This window comes from Pipistrellus kuhlii, unplaced genomic scaffold (genome assembly GCF_014108245.1).
Source record: "Pipistrellus kuhlii isolate mPipKuh1 unplaced genomic scaffold, mPipKuh1.p scaffold_m20_p_44, whole genome shotgun sequence".
Classification (NCBI taxonomy): Eukaryota; Metazoa; Chordata; class Mammalia; order Chiroptera; family Vespertilionidae; genus Pipistrellus; species Pipistrellus kuhlii.
In genome coordinates this window covers 2592215-2614532 of record NW_023425545.1, presented here as the reverse complement: position 1 = coordinate 2614532, position 22318 = coordinate 2592215, and the positions used below count along the sequence as shown (strand labels likewise).

General features: G+C 75.5%; 1 protein-coding gene across 1 annotated transcript; it reads left to right on the top strand.

The window, feature by feature from the left end:
- Positions 1-1792: 1792 nt before the first annotated feature.
- AATK (apoptosis associated tyrosine kinase) lies at positions 1793-21098 on the top strand. Its single transcript, XM_036412166.2, has 14 exons — positions 1793-1939; positions 7749-7882; positions 10190-10328; positions 11644-11723; positions 12214-12332; positions 12517-12604; positions 13439-13572; positions 15183-15267; positions 16040-16161; positions 16715-16864; positions 17178-19500; positions 19926-20067; positions 20242-20451; positions 20898-21098. The coding sequence occupies exons 1-14, from the start codon at positions 1885-1887 to the stop codon at positions 20936-20938; spliced, it is 3822 nt and encodes a 1273-aa protein (XP_036268059.1). The 5' UTR covers positions 1793-1884; the 3' UTR covers positions 20939-21098.
- Positions 21099-22318: the final 1220 nt, after the last annotated feature.

The window sequence follows — 22318 nt, the reverse complement described above, 5'->3', positions numbered from 1 at the left end:
GGCTGCTCCCAGGACCTCTGGCTGGAGACACTGCGGTACACAGCACCCGTGGTGTTACCGTGGCCTTGGCCGCATGGTCCGTCACTGACCCTCCCATGAAACTCACGCTCTGGAGATGCCTCTTTATTCCTGATTTATTACTCTTCGTCCGATAACGCTTAGAGGGAACGAGAGGGAGAGAAACATCAACGTGAGAGGGAGACACCCGTCCGCGCCTCCCACGCACGCCCTGACCAGGAGCCCGATCGGCAGCCTTCCTGCACAGGATGGCGCTGACCACTGAGCACCCCAGCCGGGCAGGCGGCTGTTTTCAGAGCTGGTTGTACAACCACAGCCTCTAATTCCTCCCCCCACAGAAGCCCTGGGGGACAACTATCTTCCGTGTGGGGTTGCCCAGACCCGCACACGGGTGGAATCCTATGTCGGAGCGTGTCCTGTGGACGGGAATGTTCCATGTGTGGGCCCTCTCTGGGTTGGTGGTGCCTCGTCCTGCTCCTGCCTCGGGCTTTCCTGGGTCTCGGCCCAGTGACGCCCTGTGGGTGCCACTCCAGCGAGCACCCCAGGGCCGTGGTGACGGGTGTGGCACCCTGACCCCCGCTGTAGGGCTGGGCCCTGGGGGGCCTGTGGAGGGCGCTGGGGTGTCCAGGGGAGGGACACATTGCCAGGGACCTCTTATTCCCCGGAGTCAGCAGAGGCCAGCGCGGGGGGGTCCCGGGTGAGCTGGCAGTGGCCACTCCGACGGCAGGTCCCTCTGCCCCCGACAGCGAGGCCTGGGCCCACACCGCTGGGCCTTCCTGAGGCCGCTCAGTGCCGCCGGGCTTCCTCCTGGCCCGAGGGGGCTTCAGCCTGGGTCCGAGCACCCGCCCGGCCAGGGCCTCCCCTGGCGGCAGCCACACAGCCCCTGCGAGGGGACCTGGCCCCTCCTCCGCAGGCTGGGGGCACCCCCACAGGACCCCCCTGCCTGAGGGAGAAAGGGCGCCTCTCTCAGGGCCGGACGGCCTCTCCATCCTGCCAGGCCCTGAGCCTCGCCAATGACCTTGATCCCTGTCCTCCGCGGGCCTGGCTGCCTCCCTCCCGCCCTGTCGGCCGGCCTGCCAAAGCGCCGGCTGCTCTGGCCGGGAATGAATGGAGGGACGAAGAGGGGGCAGTATCACCCCAGCTCCCAGGTGGGAGGGACCTGGGTTCAGGCACCCCCGCCCCGCCCCGCCCCACCCCGGGCCAGATGGGGGGGGGGGGGCAAGCGCCCTGCCCTAGCCGGTGTCCCAGGCGGCTCCTCCCCCGAGCCCCACGCGCCCCTGCCCCTGCCCCGCCGTCCCCTCCGCCCTGCGCGCCTCCACGTTCTGGCCGCCGGCCGCCGGTGCCCACGTCCGGGGGGGGGGGGGCTCCGCGTGTCCCCCGCTCCTCGGCGTCTCCGTGACCCCAGCCTGCTCCGCCCCAGCTGCCCATCCTCCCCTCCGCCCCACTCCCCCCCCCCCCTGCGCCCCGCATCTCTGTGACCGGACCGCACGCCCCCCTCCGGCCCTCAGCCTGGGCCCCCCCCGCGGCCCGCCCCCCCCCCCGAGGCCCCCCCCGCCCGCGCGCTCCCGCCGTGTTTTCGGCCGCTCAGCCCAGCCCGGCGCGCTGCCCGGACAGAGGCGCCGGCTGTGGCCTCGGCTCCCCCACACCCCGCACCCCACACCCCGCACCCGCTCCCGCTCCCGCACCCCGCTCCCCGCTCCCGCTCCCGCTCCCGCACCCGCACCCGGAGCCGGGCTGCGCCAGGCTCGGCGGCGGCGGCACCTGCCGCGATGGCGATGGCGATGGCGATGGCGATGGCGATGGCGATGGCGCGGGGCGGGCCGGGGCGGCGGGCACTCTGAGCGGAGCCGGAGCCGGCGCCGGGCCATGTCGTCCTCCTTCTTCAACCCCAGCTTCGCCTTCAGCTCGCACTTCGACCCCGGTGAGTGCCCCCCGCTCCCGCCTGCCGCCCCTCTGCAGCCGATGCTCCTGTTTCCGCAGGGAATTAACCCTCTCCCCGCCGGCCGCCGGGAGGACCGGCTCCAGGGACCCCAGGCCTGAGGGCGGCCTGGGCAGGGCTGGGCCCCCAGTGGGTGGGCGGCCGGGCTGCCCCCTCCCTGGTCTCTGGCCAGTTCTGGTTCTGGTTCTGGTTCTGGCTCAGGGAACTGGGGCAGGAGCCCTGTGTTTGCCCAGGTGCCCTGAGGGGGGGTGCCAGGGCCGGGCTGGGCCAGGGGGGTGTGGGAGTGCCCCCGGGGCCTAGGCCACCAGCCCTTCCTGGCCCGGTCCTGGTGGGAGGCTCCCGCCCAGGGCAGGAGCCGGCCTGGAGCTCTGCCCACCGCCGGCCGCTGTGTGCAGAGGTGGGCGCCGTGGGCACAGCGGTGGCACAGAGCCCTCCGGCCGAGGCGCAGGAGAGAGGCCTCAGGGGTGCCAGGTCCCGGGCAGGGGGGAGGCTGCGGGGGGCGGGGGTGCTGTCAGCTAGCTGCCCGGGCCGGTGGCCCTGGCGTGTGTTTACCGGGGATGCCTGGCTGGGCGAGGGCTGCGCCCGTCCCCGCCAGCTCCAGCCCTCCCCTGGGTGGGGGTGAGCCCTGCCTCGGACGGGGCCCCGGGGCCCGGAGTCCGCCCGCAGGTCATGGGGCCGGGGCCCCGCTAACTCAGCGGACGAGGCCGGCGGCAGGGCCTCCTGGCGCGGGGCCAGGCTTGGGATGCTCGGCGCCCCCGGCACTGCCCTGCGGGGACAGGGCTGGCGGCCGGGGCGGGGGCTCGGTGGGTGGCCTCCTCGGACTCCCCGGGCTCCGGCTTGGGGACGCTGTGGCCCAGGCGGGGCCGGGCCGGGGCCGGGGGGACCGGGCTGCTCCGGGCGGGAGGTGCCGCCCAGGCCCGGCCCGGCCCTGCAGGAAGCGGTCACCCTCCGGCCCCGGGTGCGGGCTCCAGCCCCTCCCCACCGCGGACCTCAGCCTCCGGCTCGCGGGGCACAGCTGGGCGGTGGGGCTGATGGAGGAGGGTGTTCAGGGATCGGCTGGAGGCCAGGGCCTCTCTGTGTCAGCTGCTGCGGGGCCTCACCCGTGTGCGGCCGGGCTCTGCGGTCGTCACCGCCTCGTGGGTCCGCAGGTGGGGACCCCCGGAGGGTCCCCTGGGGCTGCACTCTGCTCCCCCCAACTGGGATTTTTTTATTATTATTGATTTTTTTTACAGAGAGGAAGGGGAGGGATAGAGAGTTAGAAACAGCAGTGAGAGAGAAACATCGATCAGCTGCCTCCTGCACACCCCCTATTGGGGATGTGCCTGCAACCAAGGTGCATGCCCTTGACCGGAATTGATCCTGGGACCCTTCAGTCCTCAGGCCGATGCTCTACCCACTGAGCCACACAACTTAGGGCCCAACTCGGATTCTTAACGAGTGTGAATCCTTAACGGTCCTGCTGGGGCCCCCGTCCCGCCTCCGGGCCCAGCCGGGCCCCGGGCACCGGGCGGGCCCTGGCGCAGGGCGCGGGCACTTGGTGAGGAGCGTCCGCCTGCGTTTGCTGCCGGGAGGGGGCCTGTGGCCGGAGGGTCCTGACCCTTTGGCAGGAGGTAAGCGTCCCCGAGAGGCGGGTCCTGGCCCCGGGGTGGGGGCCCAGGCCCGGGACTGGGGCTCCGTGGGCAGGGCCCGTTCCCCTCCTCCCGGCTCTCCGACGGGCACCTTGCTGCCGCAGCTGAGGCCAGCCCTGGCCTGGGACTGAGCCTGCACCCCCTGCCTCGTCCCCCCAGCGCCCCCCCCCGTCCCCCTAGCGGCCCCCGTCCCCCAGTGCCCTCCCTCACCCCCCCAGAGCCCCCTGCCTCGTCCCCCATTCCCCCCCCGCCCCCCTAGCGGCCCCCGTCCCCCAGTGCCCTCCCCCACCCCCCAGAGCCCCCTGCCTCATCCCCCAGTGCCCCCCCAGTCCTGCTAGCAGCCCCCGTCCTCCAGTGCCCTCCCCCACCCCCCAGAGCCCCCTGCCTCGTCCCCCAGCGCCCCAGCAGGGGAGGAAATGGGGGGTCCCCGGTGGGGGCCCTGGGCAGTCTCCCACACAAGTGCCCCCAGGCCCCTCACCTGCGGGAGCCTGGGCAGGCGTGGGTCTGGCCGGGTTCTGAGCAGGGAGGGTGGGCCTCGGCGCCCCACGGGCTGAGGGCAGGGCCCGAGGGTGGGGTCAGCGGGCACTGGGGCTGCCGAGCCGGCTCCTGGGCGGGGCGTCCTGCAGATGTGGGCTTGTCCTGGGAGGCCCGGGGGAGGCCGGTGTCTGAGCACATGGGTGTGTCATGTGCCCTCGGCCGCTCCTGCCCTGCCAGGCGCCTGCCGCACACAGCCAGGGCGAGGGGGGGGCCGGGGGGGCGCCCGTGCCTCCCGTCTCTGCCGGCAGGGGGCGCCCTGGCCCTGCTGGGGACTCTGCTCCTCCCTCGGGCGACCCTTTGCCAAGAAACTGCCCCACAGGCCCGGGCGCTGGGTCGCCCTGTGGGTGGCTCGTGGGGGCGTGGGGCCCCCTGGCCCCCGTGCCCCCGGAATCCTGCCGCTTGCTCGCTGGGGCGTCGGGGCGGGGGCTGGGCTCGCTCTCCGGGCGCCGGGCACTGGCTCCGCAGGCAGCGGGTTGCACAGTTCCTTCCTGCACGAGATCCTGTTTGCGCCACCGGGCAGGGGGGGCGGGGCCGGGAGCCAGGCCCGCAGGCTGTGCTGCCCAGCGCGGGCACTGAGCGCCCTGACGGCCGGGCCCCGGTGGGGCCTGCGTGCGCCGCTGCTTGGCTGGACCCCGGCCGGCTGGGCGGGCACCGTCTCCCGGCGGCACAGTGTGTGGTCGTGTGAGTACCTCCAGCAGGGCCTGGGGCCGGCCCAGGGCCAGGGGCCTTAGGAGGGGCACCCAGAGGGCAGAGCTGGGGTCAGCTGGGTGCAGACGGGGTGGGTCAGTGCGGACCCCTGGGGGCATTGTGAGCAGTTCAGCCTCGGGGCACCTGAGCCCTGCATGGGGGGACTGGGCCCTGCACGGGGGACTGGGCCCTGCATGGGGGGCACTGGGCCCTGCATGGGGGGCACTGGGCCCTGCATGGGGGGACTGGGCCCTGCATGGGGGGGACTGGCCCTGCATGGGGGGCACTGGGCCCTGCATGGGGGGGACTGGGCCCTGCATGGGGGGCACTGGGCCCTGCATGGGGGGGACTGGGCCCTGCATGGGGCACTGGGCCCTGCATGGGGGGGACTGGGCCCTGCATGGGGGGCACTGGACCCTGCATGGGGGGCACTGGGCCCTGCATGGGGGGCACTGGGCCCTGCATGGGGGGCACTGGGCCCTGCATGGGGGGACTGGGCCCTGCATGGGGGGGGAGGCTGGGCCCGGGGGCGGTGGGCAGGCTGTGTGGGGCGATCTGGTGTGGACAGGGCCTGGCCAAGGGCTGCCCTGACCTGCAGGAAGGGCGTCCTGTGAAATTCGAGAGCCTCGATGAAGGTCTGATGTGACAGCACTTATTTATTTGTTTAAACGCCGTGACCTGGTCCCTCCGCCCGGCCTGCACCCTCTCCACTCTGGGGCCCCTCGGGAATAATGGCAGTCGGACATCGTCTGACAATCCAACTGCTGGCTCCTAACCGCTCGCCTGCCTGCCTGATTGCCCTTAACTGCTTCTGCCTGTTGGTTTGATTGATCCTGATCCCCTCTGCCTGACCCTGAACCGGGACCCAGATTCCCTCCTCCAGCCAACCACAGGCACCTGGGACCTGGGCCTCCCTCCCTCTGGTCAGCCATGGGTGCCCAGGGCCAGCTTCAGCCGTGGGGGATGGTGGGCAGGTGGCTTCGCCTGGGCTGCTCCAGCCCCCACAGGCCCAGAGCAACGGGGGGTGGGGCTGCCGCCATGGTTTTCAGGTTAATTTGCATACACACTCTGATTGGCTGGTAGCATAGCGGAGTGATGGTAATTTGCATGTTTCTCTTTTATTAGTGTAGATATCATTATTGATTCCAGAGAGGAAGAGAGAGGGAGAGAGAGAGAGAGAAACATCAGTGATGAGAGAGACTCATGGATCAGCTGCCTCCTGGTCACCCTGCACTGGGCTGGAGCCTGTGACCGGGCCTGTGCCCTGACGGCATCCAGCCGGGACCTGGTTCGGGGTGCTCGGCTCCCCAGAAAACCCCGGGGCGCCCGCGCCTGGCTGCGGCCTCCGTGCACCTGCCGGTGCTGGGCGCGCCTCGCGTGGCGCCCCGTGGCCCTCCCCGCCGGCCGCCGTGTCCACACCCTCTCCCGCCCTCGGCGATGGCTCACGGCTCTGCAGGCGGCGGGCTGTGGCCGGGCCGGAGACCGGGGACCAGAGGCGCAGGGGTGAGGCTGGAGAGGCTGAGTGCCCGCCCTCCCCCCAAAGCCTCCGCCGCCCGCCCCTGCCGCCCGCCGCCCGCCCCCGGCAGCGCTGTCTGCTCTGGGCTGGGCCTTCGCTCCACGTGGAGCCGGACGGTGGGGCGTCCTCTGGGCCCGTCGCCGGGGCAGGGACCCCTCGGGCCGCGGGGCCCCGGTTCAGGTTTAGCCGGCTGTCCCGCCGCTGCCTGACCTCGTGCGCTGCGCCCAGCGCGTGGCCGTGAACGGGTGCCCAGTCCCTCCCCACCAGCCGGGCTTCCAGGAGGAGCCCGGAAGCGGCTTGGGGGGACATGCGCCCCTATTTGTGTCTCCTCCGGAGCCGCAGCCCCCGGGCAGGAGGGGGCGCCCTCCCGGCTACGATGTCACTGCCCGCGGTCGCCCTCTCTCCTCGCTGCTGGTCTGCCGGGGCCTGGGGGCAGCTGGGAGCTGAGAGGTGGGGGTCGTGGGCAGAGCGGGGCCCAGGCAGAGGGAGCCGGCGGTGGGGTGCACAGGGCGCTGGTCCTCTGTCTGGGGGTCCCCTCGCCGCAGAGGGCCGGGTTCCCCGGAGCCCAGCTTAGCGGGAGCCCTATGGGGGCCGTGCCTGTGGGGGCCTGTCTGCTGTCCCGGCACCCGGGTTTCCCCACCCAGTGAGGGCGAGCCTGGGGGGCTGCCCTGACCAGGGGCTGCGGGAGGGGCCCCGTCTGCGGGGTGCCAGGACGTGCCCGCCCACCCGGCGCCACCTTCTGGGGACAGCGGGCCCCGCCTCAGAGCCAGACAGTGCCCAGAGCCGGCACGTGGCCAGCACTGCCGTGGCCCGTTACGGGGGCCGGGGCCCCCCCATCTCAACCTTTCCCGTGACACCCCGAGAGCTTTGGCAATGATCCCCCGGGAAGGCTCCGAGGGGGGGTGGCCAGAGTCTGAGAAAGACGTGAGGGGTCCCCCACAGCCCCTGGACCCTGACCTTGTGGAGGGGAGTCTGCGAACCCCTCAATGGGGAAGTGTGCCCAGTGAGGCCGGAGTGGCCCCCGGTGGCTGGCGGAGGGACTGCAGGCTCGGGCCCCTGTGGCTGCCTGGTGTGTCGGTGTGGGTGCTGGAGCAGGGGTGGGGTGCTGAGGCCGTACTATGAAGTGGGGCTGGGGGTAGTGGGGAGCAGGGGGGAAAGTGGGGGCCGGGGGTATTGGAGGGGCTGGGCAGTGGGGGCCGGGGGGTATTGGAGGGGCTGGGGGGGTATTGGAGGGGCCGGGGGGGAGTGGGGGCTGGGGGCAGTGGGGATCGGGGGGATATTGGGAGCTGGGGCAGTGGGGGCCGGGGGTATTGGAGGGGCTGGGCAGTGGGGCCGGGGCAGTGGGCCGGGCAGTGGGGCCGGGGCAGGGGCCGGGGCAGGGGCCGGGGCCGGCGCAGAGGCCGCCTGACGCCCTCCCTTGCAGGCGGCGCCCGGCTCGGCGAGCTCTCCTGGCCGTCCTCGCTGGCCGTGCCGGCCGTGGCCCTGTCCGGGCTCCTCACCGCCGTCGCCCTCATGCTGGCCTGCCTGTGCTGTAAGAAGGGCGGCATCGGCTTCAAGGTGAGGCTGGGTCCGGGCTGTGGTCGGTGCCTCCTGTGGGGCTGCCGCTGGGCTGGCCCTCAGGACCCCCTCCCCCCCGGCCCTCACAGATCCGCCTCAGGCTGCCCCCGCGCAGGCCAGGCCTGGGGCTGTGCTCTGGCCCTCTGGGCGGGAGCGGGCCTGGGGCCGGGCTCCGGGCTGGGAGGGGGCCTGGGGCCGGGGGGCTCCGGGCTGGGAGCGGGCCTGGGGCCGGGGGGCTCCGGGCTGGGAGCGGGCCTGGGGCTGGGGCTCCGGGCTGGGAGGGGGCCTGGGGCCGGGGGCTCGGGCTGGGAGGGGGCCTGGGGCCGGGGGGCTCCAGGCTGGGAGGGGGCCTGGGGCCGGGGGGCTCCAGGCTGGGAGGGGGCCTGGGGCCGGGGGGCTCCGGGCTGGGAGGGGGCCTGGGGCCGGGCTCCGGGCGGGGGGGGGGCCTGGGGCCGGGGCTCCGGGCTGGGAGGGGGCCTGGGGCCGGGGCTCCGGGCTGGGAGGGGGCCTGGGGCCGGGCTCCGGGCTGGGAGGGGGCCTGGGGCCGGGCTCCGGGCTGGGAGGGGGCCTGGGGCCGGGGGCTCCGGGCTGGGAGGGGGCCTGGGGCCGGGGGCTCCGGGCTGGGAGGGGGCCTGGGGCCGGGCTCCGGGCTGGGAGGGGGCCTGGGGGCGGGCTCCGGGCTGGGAGGGGGCCTGGGGCCGGGCTCCGGGCTGGGAGGGGGCCTGGGGCCGGGCTCCGGGCTGGCTGGGAGGGCCTGTCTGCCCCAGGGCGGCGGGAGCAGGGTCCCGGCACTGGGCTCAGGAAAGGGAGGCAGCCGTTGTCAGGGCCAACGTCAGGGCCAGCGTGACCGCCCCTCCCGGGGCCCTGCAGGACCAGTTCCCAGCAGCCCCTGGGCTGAGCCTCCTAAGAGCGGTGGCCGAGGGCGCCCCTTGGGGTGCAGTCCCCCAGCTCGCAAGCCCATGGCTGCCCACAGCGCCCTCCCCCCCAGCAGCTCTGAGCTGGGAGCGGGGACCCAGCCAGCGGCCTGGGGCCGGTTCCCCTGACCCAGCAGCAGCCGCCCACGGCCCCACGGCCCCGCCCCGGCCGAGGGTCAGATTCCGGGCCCGGGAGGTCCTGGGGGGGCACCCGTGGCCCAGCACAGCCCCCGTGGGTCTCCATGCCAGTGCCCACCCCCGGCATTCTGGAGGAACAGCGTGTCCCCCCGCCACCTCATGGGGTGTGGGCACTGCCTGTGAGGACAACGAACAAGGACTCGCTGTCACGCGCCCACAGCGGGCAGCGGGCAGTTTGCCCTCCCCCCTCCCGGCCCCGACCCGCCAGGCAGCGGGGTTCCTGGAAGACCCCGGGGGGGGGGTGGGGCGGGGCGGGCCTGGAGGGCGCCGTATAAGTCACCCCTCCTTGTTCGCTGTGCGAGCCGGCCGCACAGGGCCCGCTGTGCCCCCTCCGGGCGCCCCCTCAGGTCCCGGGACATGGCATTCCGGAGCCCGCGCCCCGGAGGCCCGTGGGGCGCTGGGCCGGGGCCGGGCAGGATGCTCACGCTGCCCTACCTGCTCGCCCGCTGGGCCGGCGCCGTCTGGGGGGCCGCGCGGGGGCCCCGGCAGGTAAAGGGCGGGGCCTGCCGGCCGGGCAGGGAGGGGGCGGGGTCCCAGCGCCCTCAGAGCTCTGTCCGCTGGCGCGGAACGGACGGCCTGTGGGGACGCAGGCTCCTGCCTCCCTCTTGCCGCTGGGAAAGCGAGGCCCCGAGAGAGGGGCCACCCAGCACCCGGCGGGCGGGCGGGCGGGGAGCCCGGCCTGGCTCCCCCTCCACACCCACACCCACCGCCCCACCTGGTCCCTCTGGGGCTGTCACAGCCGCTCCGGCTGCGGCTTCAGGCAGACTTTGCCTTCAGGCCGCGCCCCGGCCCCGGGGTGGGGGGGTGGGGGGGAGGGTGTGTCCCCCAGACAGACAGGTGTGGTGGCGCCTTCGAACCCCAGCCAGGCAGGTGGGGCTGCCCTCGCCCGGCTCCTGGGAGGCGGGAGCGGCTGAAGGTCCGTGGCCGGGCAGGGTAGGAGGCGCGGGCCGGGGCTGGGGGAGCTGGCGGGGTCCCTGCCCCCTAAGGCAGGAGCTCCTGTCCGGAGGCAGGGCGGGCGTCTGGGGGCTCGTCCCCGGGCAGCGTGGGTGACGGGCACGGAGACACCAGCCTCCCGGGCAGCTGGTGCCGGCGGGGCTGTGGGGCTGTGCCCAGGAGCCAGGGGATGGGTGAGGGGTGCCCGCGGGGGCTCCGAGGGAAGAGGCCTTTCAGAGCCCCCCCCGCCCCCGGCCCCCAGGAGTTTGAGAATGCCGAGGGCGAGGAGCTCGCGGCCGGCTGCTCGGCACAGGGCTCCCCGGCCCAGGACGGCCCCGACGTGTATGTGCTGCCGCTGACCGAGGTCTCGCTGCCCATGGCCCGGCAGCCGGGCCGGTCAGGTGAGCGAGCGGGCAGGGGGGAGGCGGTGCCCCGGGAGGAGGCCTGGGGCTCAGGAGCCGTGGTCCTGGGGAGGGGAGGGGGACCCGGGCCGGAGAGCGGCCGGGGAACAGCCCCCGGGGCTGCTGTGCTGGCGGGGCCTGGGCTGGACGCGGTGCCGGAGGGGGGGCGAGGGGGGACGGGAGCGTCCAGGGCCAGCGGCCCCCAGACCCCGGCACCAGCGGCCACGTGGGCCCTCCTCCGGGGCCCGTGAATGGCCTTTCGCTGGGGCGCAGGGCGGGGGCCGGCTCGCCCCACTTCTGTCCCCGGCCCCACGGGTCCTCACCAGACGCTGCCCCTGGAGCCGCCTTCGCCGTGGCCCTGTTCTGACCCTGGAGCAGAGGAGCTGGCAGCCCCAGGCCGGCCCAGAGGGCCCCTGGGTCTCCACAGCCCCAGGCGGGCAGGGCCGGGCGTCCGTGCAAAGGGCACCTCACACCCACGGTCGGCCCAGCCCCCGCTGACCGCGGTGCTGAGCCTGCACCTGGGCGGCTGGGGAGCCAGGGCCCCGGGGCCACGCCCGGCCTCGCCTGTCACCCCGTGGCTGGGCCTGACTCTGAGAAGCTTTGAGGCCCCGTGTTTCCTGCCGTCGCCATAGCGATGCCACGGCTGGGCCCCCTGCCCGGGAGCTCCCAGACCCCCTCCCTCCGCGCCCCTCTGGGCCTGTGGGTCCCCGAGTGGCCGGACGCCCTCACTCTCTGGAGACGCGGCACAGACGCAGGGTTATTGCTCAGGCGCCTGGCCTGGCGGCTCCGGGCCGCGGTGAGGGCAGGTCCGGGAGAGGCCGCCCAACTCCCCCTCGCCCCGCCTCAGCGACCGGGAACCCACGGCCCAAACGGCCAGGCGCCCGGCACCCCCGGGCCTCTCCGGAACCAGCGCCTCCTGGGCCGCGCGCAGCGGTGCGGGTGGAGCCGGGACTCAGAGCCATGGAGGTCAGCATGCCTGGCCCTCGGGGCCGTCGGCGTGGGAGCAGAATTCGGGGAATCCCCGGCCCGGAGGGCGTGAGCGGCCCCCCCGGCCCGGACCCCCGCACCCGGCCTCACCAGCTGGCCCGCGGAGAATGGGCCCTGTGTCCCCGCTGCCCCTGCCAAGCCGCCCAACAAAGGGCCTTTGGGAGCCTCTGGCGCTGGAATGCCAGCCCTGTCCTTCCCGTGGGCCCGGCCGGCCGGCCGCTCTAGGCACCGAGCGCCCGAGGCCGCCCAGTGCCCCAGGGGCCCCCGGAGGCGAGGCGAGGGGGACGGCGGTGGCGGAGCTGGTCCCTGAGCCTCGCCCCGGTTACAGTGCAGCTGCTCCAGTGCTCGGCCCTGGGCCGGCACAGCCTGCTGTACCTGGAGGAGATCGGCCGAGGCTGGTTCGGGAAGGTGAGGCGGGCGGGCGGGCAGGTGGGGGGCAGGGGCAGGTGGAGCTTTTCCTGGGAGCTGCCCAGTCCTGGGGTCCCCTCTCTCCAGGTGCCCCCGCTGGGCCCCTCCTGGGGAGCTGGGTCTGCAGCCTGGGAGGCGTGTGCCCCCCGGAAGGGAGGTGCCCAGAGCCAGCCTCTCCCTGACCCAGCCGGGCGGGCGGGCAGGGGTGCCCCGTGCACAGGCGGGCGGGCAGGGGTGCCCCGTGCACAGGCGGGCGGGCAGGGGTGCCCCGTGCACAGGCGGGCGGGCAGGGGTGCCCCGTGCACAGGCGGCGGGCAGGGGTGCCCCGTGCACAGGCGGGCGGGCGGGCAGGGGTGCCCCGTGCACAGGCGGGCGGGCGGGCAGGGGTGCCCCGTGCACAGGCGGGCGGGCAGGGGTGCCCCGTGCATAGGCGGGCGGGGAGGGGTGCCCTGTGCACGGCGGGCGGCGGCCGCAGGGTGACTCCCCGCAGGTGCTGCTGGGGGAGGTGCACTCGGGGCGGAGCAGCGCCCGGGTGGTGGTGAAGGAGCTGGAGGCCGGCGCCAGTGTGCACCAGCAGATGCACTTCCTGGAGGAGGCGCAGCCCTACCGGTGGGTGAGGCGGGGCCGGGCCGGGGGCTGGAGGCGGGGGCTGCGCTGGGCGCCGGGACCCTGTCACGCAAGGCAAGCTCTGTGCTCTGCCCCTCCTCCCCTCCCTGCCCTGTCCTCCTCCCCCTCCCGTCCCCATCCCCGCCCGGGGCGTCCGTGGGAGCCGGGTCAGCCTGTGGCTCCACAGGGCCCTGCAGCACAGCAACCTGCTCCAGTGCCTGGCCCAGTGCACGGAGGCGACGCCCTACCTGCTGGTGATGGAGTTCTGCGCCATGGTGAGCACCCCCCTGCTCCCACCCCTGCCCCCCTGCCCCCTGCCCCCACCCCTGCCCCCGCCTGCCCCCGCCTGCCCCCGCCTGCCCCCTGCCCCCACCCCTGCCCCCGCCTGCCCCCGCCTGCCCCCCTGCCCCCGCCTGCCCCCCTGCCCCCCCGCCTGCCCCCCTGCCCCCCACCCCTGCCCCCTCCTGCCCCCCACCCCTGCCCCCGCCTGCCCCCTGCCCCCCACCCTGCCCCCGCCTGCCCCCCTGCCCCCACCCTGCCCCGCCTGCCCCCCACCCCTGCCCCCGCCTGCCCCCTGCCCCCCACCCCTGCCCCCGCCTGCCCCCCTGCCCCCCACCCCTGCCCCCCCCTGCCCCCCTGCCCCCGCCTGCCCCCTGCCCCCGCCTGCCCCCCTGCCCCCCTGCCCCCGCCTGCCCCCCTGCCCCCCTGCCCCCGCCTGCCACCTGCCCCCCACCCCTGCCCCCGCCTGCCCCCTGCCCCCCCCTGCCCCCCTGCCCCCGCCTGCCCCCCTGCCCGGGGGCAGCAGGGCTCCGGCTGGTGGGGGGGGGGGGTGTGCACCGGCTGTGGGGGTACACCGGCTGTGGGGGTGCACCGGCTGTGGGGGTGTACGGGCTGTGGGGGGTACACCGGCTGTGGGGGTGTACGGGCTGTGGGGGGTACACCGGCTGTGGGGGTGTACGGGCTGTGGGGGGTGCACCGGCTGTGGGGGGTGCACCGGCTGTGGGGGGGTGTACGGGCTGTGGGGGGTACACCGGCTGTGGGGGGTGCACCGGCTGTGGGGGTGCAGGGCTCACCCCCCCGCGGTGAGGCGGTGACGGCCCCTCTCACAGGGCGACCTCAAGGGCTACCTGCGGAGCTGCCGGGCGGCGGAGCCCCTGGCGCCCGACCCGCTGACGCTGCAGCGCCTGGCCTGCGAGGTGGCCTGCGGCCTGCGGCACCTGCACCGCGGCAGCTACGTGCACAGGTGAGGGGCACGGGGGGGGCACGGGGAGGGGGGCACAGGGGAGGGGGCACGGGGGGGGCACGGGGGGGCACAGGGGAGGGGGGCGGCGAGGGGGCACGGGGGGCACAGGGGAGGGGGGCACAGGGAGGGGGGCACAGGGAGGGGGGCAGGCACAGGTGAGGGGCACGGCGAGGAGGGCACGGGGAGGGGGGCACAGGGGGGGGGGCACAGGGGAGGGGGGCACGGCGAGGGGGGCACAGGGGAGGGGCACGGCGAGGGGGGCACGGGGGGGGGGCACGGCGAGGGGGCACGGGGGAGGGGGGCACAGGGAGGGGGGCACAGGGGAGGGGCACGGCGAGGGGGGCAGGGGAGGGGGCACAGGGAGGGGGGGCACAGGGGAGGGGGGCACGGCGAGGGGGCTAGGGGAGGGGGCAGGCACAGGGGAGGGGCACGGGGAGGGGGCAGGCACAGGGAGGGGCACGGCGAGGGGGCTCGGGGAGGGGGGCACGGGGAGGGGGGCTCGGGGAGGGGGGCACAGGTGAGGGGCATGGCGAGGGGGCTCGGGGAGGGGGCAGGCACAGGGGAGGGGACACAGGGAGGGGCGGGGCTCAGGGGAGGGCGGGTACGGGGCAGGGGCCGGGCACAGGGGCAGGGGCCGCTCCCCAGAGCTCGTGGGGCCCATGGGAGCGTCCGAGCGGTGTCCGTGGACCACTTGACAGTCCTTTTATTGAACAGAGGGCAGGGGGTGGGGGCAGACGCCGGCCCAGCGGGGCGGCTGAAGTGCTTGTCCTCTGCCCCAGAGGCGGCAGTGCCCCCGTGCCCCCTCCCATCGCCCTCAGGCCAGGGAGGGAGGCTCAGGCCCGAGGGCACAGACGGGCGGGTGCCCAGCCAGGGGACAGCCCGGAGACCTGGCGATGACGCGGCCGGACGAGACGTGCCGTCCTCCCCAACAAGATCCTGGTGCTGAGTGCTGACTCCCAACTCCAGCATCAGTGATTTTGTTGAAGAGGGCAGCTGCCAGCCCCGCCTGCCGTGCCCACGCCCTCATGCCCCGGCGTGGCCCTGGACGTGGCCCTGCGCCCAGACACCACCCCGCTGGCAGGCAGGCAGGCAGGGGGCGCGGCAGCCCAGGCGGCTGCTGGGCTGGGGACCCCGTTGCCAGGGGCAGGCCCCCCGCCCCCTACCCGTCCCGCCCCAGCTGTGTGGGCAGAGCTGGGCCCCGGGACACCTAGGACTCAGCCTCCCCAGCGACGAGCTGAGGCCACGGCCACGGCTGATGGGCGGGAGGACAGACCACAGAGTCCCGGCTGGCTGGCCCTCAAGAGACGAGGGATGGCAGGGCCAGCAGGCTGGTGACCCCGAAGAAGTGGGGGTGCAGGAGGAGGTAAGGGGAGTGACACTGGGCCCGGCCTGCTGTCTCCGGGGCCACGTGGTCCTCGTCCCCATGGCAACACTCGTGGCCGGGTCCCTGTGGACCGGAGTGCCCGGTGCTGGGAGGGCGGGCTCCGGGCAGGGACGGCGCTGCCTATTGGACACCCTCCCTGCCCGTCATGGAGCAGATCCAGGCGCAGCCCCTAGGGGGCCTGGAAGCCCCCCTGGGCCTGGCCGCTGACACACCCCCCCCCCCCCAGTGACCTGGCCCTGAGGAACTGCCTGCTCACCGCCGATCTGACAGTGAAGATCGGAGACTACGGCCTGTCCCACGGCAAATACCGAGTGAGCCGCGGGTGGGGCCGCCAGGGGCTGGGGGCCGTGGGGTGGGGCCCGGGGCTGGGAGGGCCTCGGGGTGGGGCCTGGGGGCTGTGGGGGGCCCGGGGGCTGTGGGGGGCCCGGGGCTGGGAGGGCCTTGGGGTGGGGCCCGGGGGCTGTGGGGGGCCCGGGGCTGGGAGGGACTCGGGGTGGGGCCCGGGGGCTGTGGGGGGCCCGGGGGCTGTGGGGGGCCCGGGGCTGGGAGGGCCTTGGGATGGGGCCCGGGAGCTGTGGGGGGCCCGGGGGCTGTGGGGGGCCCGGGGCTGGGAGGGCCTCGGGGTGGGGCCCTGGGGCTGTGGGGGGCCCGGGGCTGGGAGGGCCTCGGGGTGGGGCCTGGGGGCCGTGGGGTGGGGCCCGGGGCTGGGAGGGCCTCGGGATGGGGCGCGGGAGCTGTGGGGGACCCGGGGGCTGTGGGGGGCCCGGGGCTGGGAGGGCCTCGGGGTGGGGCCCGGGGGCTGTGGGGGGCCTGGGGGCTGTGGGGGGCCCGGGGCTGGGAGGGCCTTGGGGTGGGGCCCGGGGGCTGTGGGGGGCTCGGGGCTGGGAGGGACTCGGGGTGGGGCCCGGGGGCTGTGGGGGGCCTGGGGGCTGTGGGGAGCTTCGGTCTGCTCCATGCGGAGGCTGGAGGGAGGGGCGGACTGCCACGGCTGGGGGGCTGAGGGGCTGGGGGGGCTGGGGGGCTGGGGAGCTGGGGGGCTGGGGGGCTGGGGGCCGGCGCCTGCAGGGGGTGCTGCCTCAGCAGGAGGACTACTTTGTGACGGCGGACCAGCTGTGGGTGCCGCTGCGCTGGATCGCCCCGGAGCTGGTGGACGAGGTGCACGGCAACCTGCTGGTGGTGGACCAGACCAAGGCCAGCAACGTGTGGTGAGTCCCCCCGCCCCCGTCAGACTCGGCTGCTCTGCCGGCGCTGGTGTCTGGGGAGGACACAGGACCGAGCCCCCTGTGGCCCCTGTGCCGGAGCGGGCCGAGTGCACACCGCTGTCCCGGACGGTGGCCGGGGCCAAGGCCGTGGCTTCTCTGTTGCCAAATCTGCTTTGTCCCTCAGCCTCGGGGCAGCCCGTCCCCCGGAGCTGGTGAAGCCGCTGTCCCAGGGGGAGCCCCGTGGCCTCCTCCCACGGTCCCGCCCGCACCCCGTGCTGACCAGGCGTCCCGAGATGCCCCTCCCCCAGCGTGGCAGTCCGTCCCTCCCTCCGGCCCCTGCCGTGGCCGGCAGGCCGAGCTCTGCCTGGGCAGCTGCCGGCAGGCAGTGCTGGTCTTGGGCGTGGAAAGAGAATGAATGAATGAATGAGCGAACAAACACACGATGGATTGGGCTCGTTCAGGGCGGGCCTGGCCCTGGGCCCTGCCGCTGTCTGGGGGAGAGGCGCCCGGAGGACGGGCTGCCCCGCGCAGCGCCCGCTGATGGCAGTCCCCGCAGGTCCCTGGGCGTGACCCTGTGGGAGCTGCTGGAGCTGGGCGCGCAGCCCTACCCGCAGCACTCGGACCGCGAGGTGCTGGCCTTCGCCGTCCGCGAGCAGCAGCTCAAGCTGCCCAAGCCCCGGCTGCCACTGGCGCTGTCCGACCGCTGGTGAGCACGGCGGCCGGGGGGTCCCGGCGGGAGGGGGCACTCGGGCGCAGCTCCTGCCCCTGGGCTTCCAGCTCCCCCAGCTGCCCTCTGGCCGCAGGGAGCCCGGCCTCCCCCCGGCCTCCCCCGTCTACCCGAAGCACAGCCGCCCGCAGGAGGGTCCCTGCCCACTGCTGGTTCCACTGAAACGGGGGGGGGGGGGGAAGGGGGGGTCCTTTACCTGCCCCAGTGTGAGGAGGGGCCCCCGGACCTGACCCGAGGGCAGGGGGCTCACTGCTGGGGGTCAGGGCAGGGCTGAGCGCCGCGCCCCCCGCAGGTACGAGGTGATGCAGTTCTGCTGGCTGCAGCCCGAGCAGCGGCCCACGGCCGAGGAGGTGCACCTGCTGCTGTGCTGCCTGAGCGCCCGCGGCGCCGCCGAGGCCGCGGAGGAGGAGGAGTTCGAGCGGCGCTGGCGCTCCCTGCGGCCCCGCGGGGGCGGGCCGGGCGCGGGGGGCCTGGCGCTGGGCGGCGAGCCGACCTCGGCCTCGTCCTTCCCGCTGCTGGCGCGGTTCTCGGGCGACGGCTTCCACGCCGAGGGCGAGGACGTGCTCACCGTGACCCAGACCCGCCGCGGCCTCAGCTTCGAGTGCACGTGGGAGGCGGGCCGCGGCGCCGCCGCCTTCTCGCCGCCAGGGGGCGCGCTGAGCCCGGCCCGCGCCGGCAGCCTGCAGGAGCCCCGCGCCGCCGCCTTCTCGCCGCCAGGGGGCGCGCCGCCGGGCGTGGTGCCGGTTCTGAGCGCGCACAGCCCCTCCGTGGGCAGCGAGTACTTCATTCGCCTGGAGGGGCCCGCGCCCGCCGCCGGCCACGACCCCGACTGCGCCGGCTGCGCCCCGCGCTCCCCGGGCCCAGAGCGCGAGGATTCCGACGGCGCGGCCGCCTCGCCGGCTACGGAGCCGCCGCTGGGCCAGACGCTTCCCAGCCGCCCTGACCCCCACCCAGGCCGGAGCCCCACGCGTGGCCCGCCCTGCCCCTCGCCCTCGCCCGGGGGCCCGATGCCGGTGGAGGCCACGGCGGAGGGTGCTGTCTTTGGGGACCCCCTGGGCGCCTGCACCTCTGGGACGGCGGGACCCTGGCTGCCCAGCAGCAGGTGGGCCCCCGCGCCCCGGGTCCCGGGCTGCCCGGGAGGCCGCACGGACGGCAGCCGCGTGGACGGCTGTCCGGGCAGGGAGCGTGCCCTCCAGGGCCACCCCCTGGCCCCTGGGACCCCCAGAGCACCTCTCCCGGCGCCAGAGGGGGCCTGCCTGGGCCGGGACCTCCCCCGTCCGTGTCCTGCCGAGGGCCTGGCCACAGCCCCCTGGACAGAGGCAGCAGAGAGGGGGGACCCCAGCCCCCCGACAGAGCCCAGGCGCGCAGAGGAGGCCCAGGGCCCTGCGGCACCCCAAATGCCCCTTCCGTCTGCCCCGACCCCGTCCCTGGAGGGAGCCCTGCTTCCCGCGGGGGAGGCCAGCGCGCCCACGGCCCCGCCCGCCTCCCACGCGCCCGCTGGCGGCCAGGCCGCGGCCCCGGAGCCGGCCCCCACGGGGGACGGAGGCAGCGGCTCCCTGGAGCGGGAGGCGCCGGGCAGCGAGGACGGGGACACCACCGAGGCCACGTCCGGCGTGTCCACCGGCGTGTCCAGCGCCGGCCCTCCGGCCGAGGGGCTGGGCTCGGCGCCGGCCCCCCGCTCCCCGCAGAGGCAGGAGGCCACGCCCCACCCGCCGGACCCGCCGGGCATCCCGTGCTCCCGCGGCGGCTGCGAGGCGTGCAGCCCGCCGGCCGGGGGCGGCGCCGGGGGGCAGCCCCGGGCCCTGGACAGCGGCTACGACACCGAGAACTACGAGTCCCCCGAGTTCGCGCCCAAGGAGGCCCCGGAGGGTGAGGGCCCCGGGCCGGACACCGCGCTGCCGGCCTCCCTCAGCGAGAAGACCCCCTACCGCGACTCCGCCTACTTCTCGGACCTGGACACGGAGCCCGAGCCCCCAGCGGGGCCGGAGAAGGGGCCGGAGCCGGGCCTGGGGCGTGCCCAGCGCCCGGGGCCGCGGCCGGCACAGCCGTCGGAGCCCTGGGTGCCCGGGGAGGCGCAGAGCCCTGGCCCCAGAGCGGGGCCCCTGCTGCCACTTCCGGGGGACCCCTCCCCTGGCCCCAGGCGGGAGGTGCCCCGGCCCCACGGCCCGGCCCAAGCGCCGCCAGAGCCCGGTGCTGGGCGTCCCAAGGTCTTCCTTCTGACCCCGGTCCCGCGCGGCTCCGAGGGCCCCCGCTCCGAGCCCCCCGAGGCCCGCGGCCCGCCGCCCGCCCTGCCGGGAAGGACAGGCACCCAGGGCGCCCCCGGAGCCCCGCTCTGCCCGGCCCGGGCGGAGGGCCGGCCGGAGGAGGAGGACGAGGACAGCGAGGACAGCGACGGCTCGGACGAGCTCGGCGGCGACAGCGTCCGGGAGCCGAGCGAGGAGAGCGAGGACGAGGCGCCCGTGCCGGTGGTGGTGGGCGAGAGCCAGAGCGCGCGCCGCCTGCGCAGCCTGCTCAAGATGCCCGGCCTGCTGCCCGCCGCCTTCCGCCGGGACCTGGAGCCCAAGAAGAAGGCCGTGTCCTTCTTCGACGCCGTCACCGTCCACCTCTTCGACCAGGTGGGGGGCTGCGTGGGGGTGGGGGCCGGGCCGGGGCTCTGCAGGGGGCGGGGCTCTGCAGGAGGGGGCGGGGCTCCGCAGGAGGGGCGGGGCTCTGCAGGGGGCGGGGCTCTGCTGGGGGATGCCAGGGGCTCTGCAAGAGTGAAGGCGGGGCTCTACAGGAGGAGGCGGGGCTCTGCAGGAGGCGGGGCTCTGCAGGGGGCGGGGCTCTGCAGGGGGCGGGGCTCTGCAGGAGGGGGCGGGGCTCTGCAGGAGGGGCGGGGCTCTGCAAGAGTGAAGGCGGGGCTCTACAGGAGGAGGCGGGGCTCTGCAGGAGGGGGCGGGGCTCTGAAGGGGGCGGGGCTCTGCAGGGGGCGGGCCGGGCCACGGTGGGAGGGAAGCAGAGGGAGTGGCCGCCCACATCACCCGCTGCCCTGACCCCGCAGGAAAGCCCCACCCGGGAGCTCGGGGAGCCCTTCCCCGGAGCCAAGGAGTCGCCCGCTGCCTTCCTGCCCGGTAGTCCCAGCGCCCCCCGCCGCCGGCTGCGGCCCCCCGAAGGCTCCCCCATTCACTTGACTGGCCCGGAGGGTGAGCTGGGGCGGGGTCTGCAGGCGCAGGAGGGGGAGGGGAGGGGCCTTGTGTGGTGGGCGTGGTCTGAGGGCGGGGCCAGGGTCCTGCTACGTCACGGGTGGGTGGGTGTCATGGCGGGGCGAGGCCTGTGTTGTCACTGGCAGTGACGTCAGCGACCACGGCGTTTTGCAGGCGGGGCGTTCCCCTGGGACGGCGGCTTCCTGCTGATGCCGGTCAGGGAGCCCGCCCCGGCCGTCCCCGCCGCACCCCCCAAGCCGGCGGCGCCCGGCCCCTTCTCGCGCTTCACCGTCTCACCCACGGTCTCGCCCGCGCCCGCGCCCGCGCCCGCCTCCCGCTTCTCCATCACGCACATCACGGACTCGGACGCCGGCTCCGTGGGAGGTGAGGCTGCCGCGGGGCCGGCGGGGCCGGGACAGTGAAGTGGCGATCAGGAGGGGCACCTGCGGGTGCCAGCTCAGTGTTCAGGCGGGAAACTGAGGCTCCGAGGGCCGGTCGCGGTGTGTCTGTCTTGGCCCCTTGGCAGGCCTCGCCTCCCTGTCCTCTGGCCTGAGCCTGAACGCTGCCTGGTCCTCAGGCCTCGCTGTCTTCTCGCTTTTCCGAAGGGACAGGCTGGACACTGAGTGCCCTGTCCTGCCCTCTGCTGCCCTTAGCCCCCAAACCTGCGGCAGCCTCGCCCACCAGGTGCTGGTGCTGGTGGGTCAGCGGAGAAATGAGTGTGGCGCCCACTAGACGGGCAGGCTGAGGGGGCTGGGCAGTGGCCCCAGGCCAGGAGGGGACGGGGGGGGGGGTGTCCTCACACCTCTCTGACCTCGGTCCCCTTTCACCAGGCCCTGCAGGAGGTGCCGGGGTCAGCTGTGAGGAAGCATGAGCCCTGCTGGTCCCGCTCCGGGCCCGGCGGGACGGATGCCGAGCGGGGACGGGACCACGCGGGGCCCGGCGATGGTCGGCAGCAGCTTCCAGAACCTCCGTGCCCGCAGCACCCTGACCGCGGGGCTGTGCGTGCCAGCCAGGGCTGCCCCAGGGGAGCCCCACAGCCCCTGCCCTGCCCCGCCGCCGCGGTGACTGCTTGGTCTCAGAGGGCAGGGGGCTTGCTGGCGGCTGGGGGTGTGGGGTCAGGGGGCAGGGGCTCACGCGCTGCCCACTGACCCCTGAAGGGCGATGCAGGATGCTGGGCCCCACGCCAGGCGAAGGAGCGGCACTGCCGCTGGGACAGCCTCTCGCTGTCCCTCGGCCCCTCTGCCGGCCTCTGGGCGCGCTCAGTGCAGAGGAGCCGGGCTCGGCCGCCTGTGGCTGCGATTCCCCTTCACCGGCTCGCCTGGACCCCTGGCTCTCCCTCCCAGCAGGGTCTGGGCCGACACGCTCGGGGTCCCCCTGCTGGAGCCCAGGGCTCAGCTTGAAAGATGGGGAACTTCGGCCCCGCCCCTGCCTGGGCCCAGCTCCAGAGGTGCCCTCCACTGGCCGCTGTGCGCAGCACCCTCTGAGGGCACGGCCCGCCCGCCCAGCTGCCAGAAGACGTGGGGTGCCCCAGGGCCGGGCCCTGCCGGCGGGGGAGACCGGGTGCACGGGGAGGGCCCTGCCGGCAGGGAGGAGACCGGGTGCACAGGGAGGGCGGCGGCACGGGCTGCCTTTGTACCTGCTGTTCCGCCAGGGAGCCGCGGAGGACTGCAGGTGTTGTTGCCAAAGAGACAGGTTGTGTGGGTGGGAGTGTGGGTGGGGCCGTTTCGGTTTCTGTTTTTACTGGTTGGAGGCGGAGGGTGCTGGTGCAGTGACTCTCCTGTTCCCTGTTTGTTTTTTCGAGAAATCGAGCCAAGGAAAGCCTTCGGGCTCCGTGTGCTTCATTGGGGTTTGCAGATCAAGCCTCGGGTGGGAGGGCATCTCTGTCAGGACCGTCCCTCTGCCCTCTTGCCCTGCTCCCCACCGGGCCCTGCCTAGCGGGGATGAGGAAGGGCCACAGACCCCCCCCATGAGCCCTTCCCACCGGGTCAGGGGAGCTGTCCCTCAGCACAAGGGCAGTGGCGAGCCCCCCCCCTCCAGCCCGCTCCTGCCCCCGCCCCCGCCCCCGGGCCCGGCCCCGCCTCCTGGCCCGGCCCCCTGCTCCTATCCCAGCCCCGCCCCCGATCCTGGCCCCGCCTCCTGGCCTGGCCCCTGCCCAGGCCACGCCCTCTGCTCTTGTCCAGGCCCCGCCCCCGGCCTGGCCCCGCCCCCAGCTCCTGGCCTGGGCTCAGGTGCTGGGCTCCTGCCTCAGGCC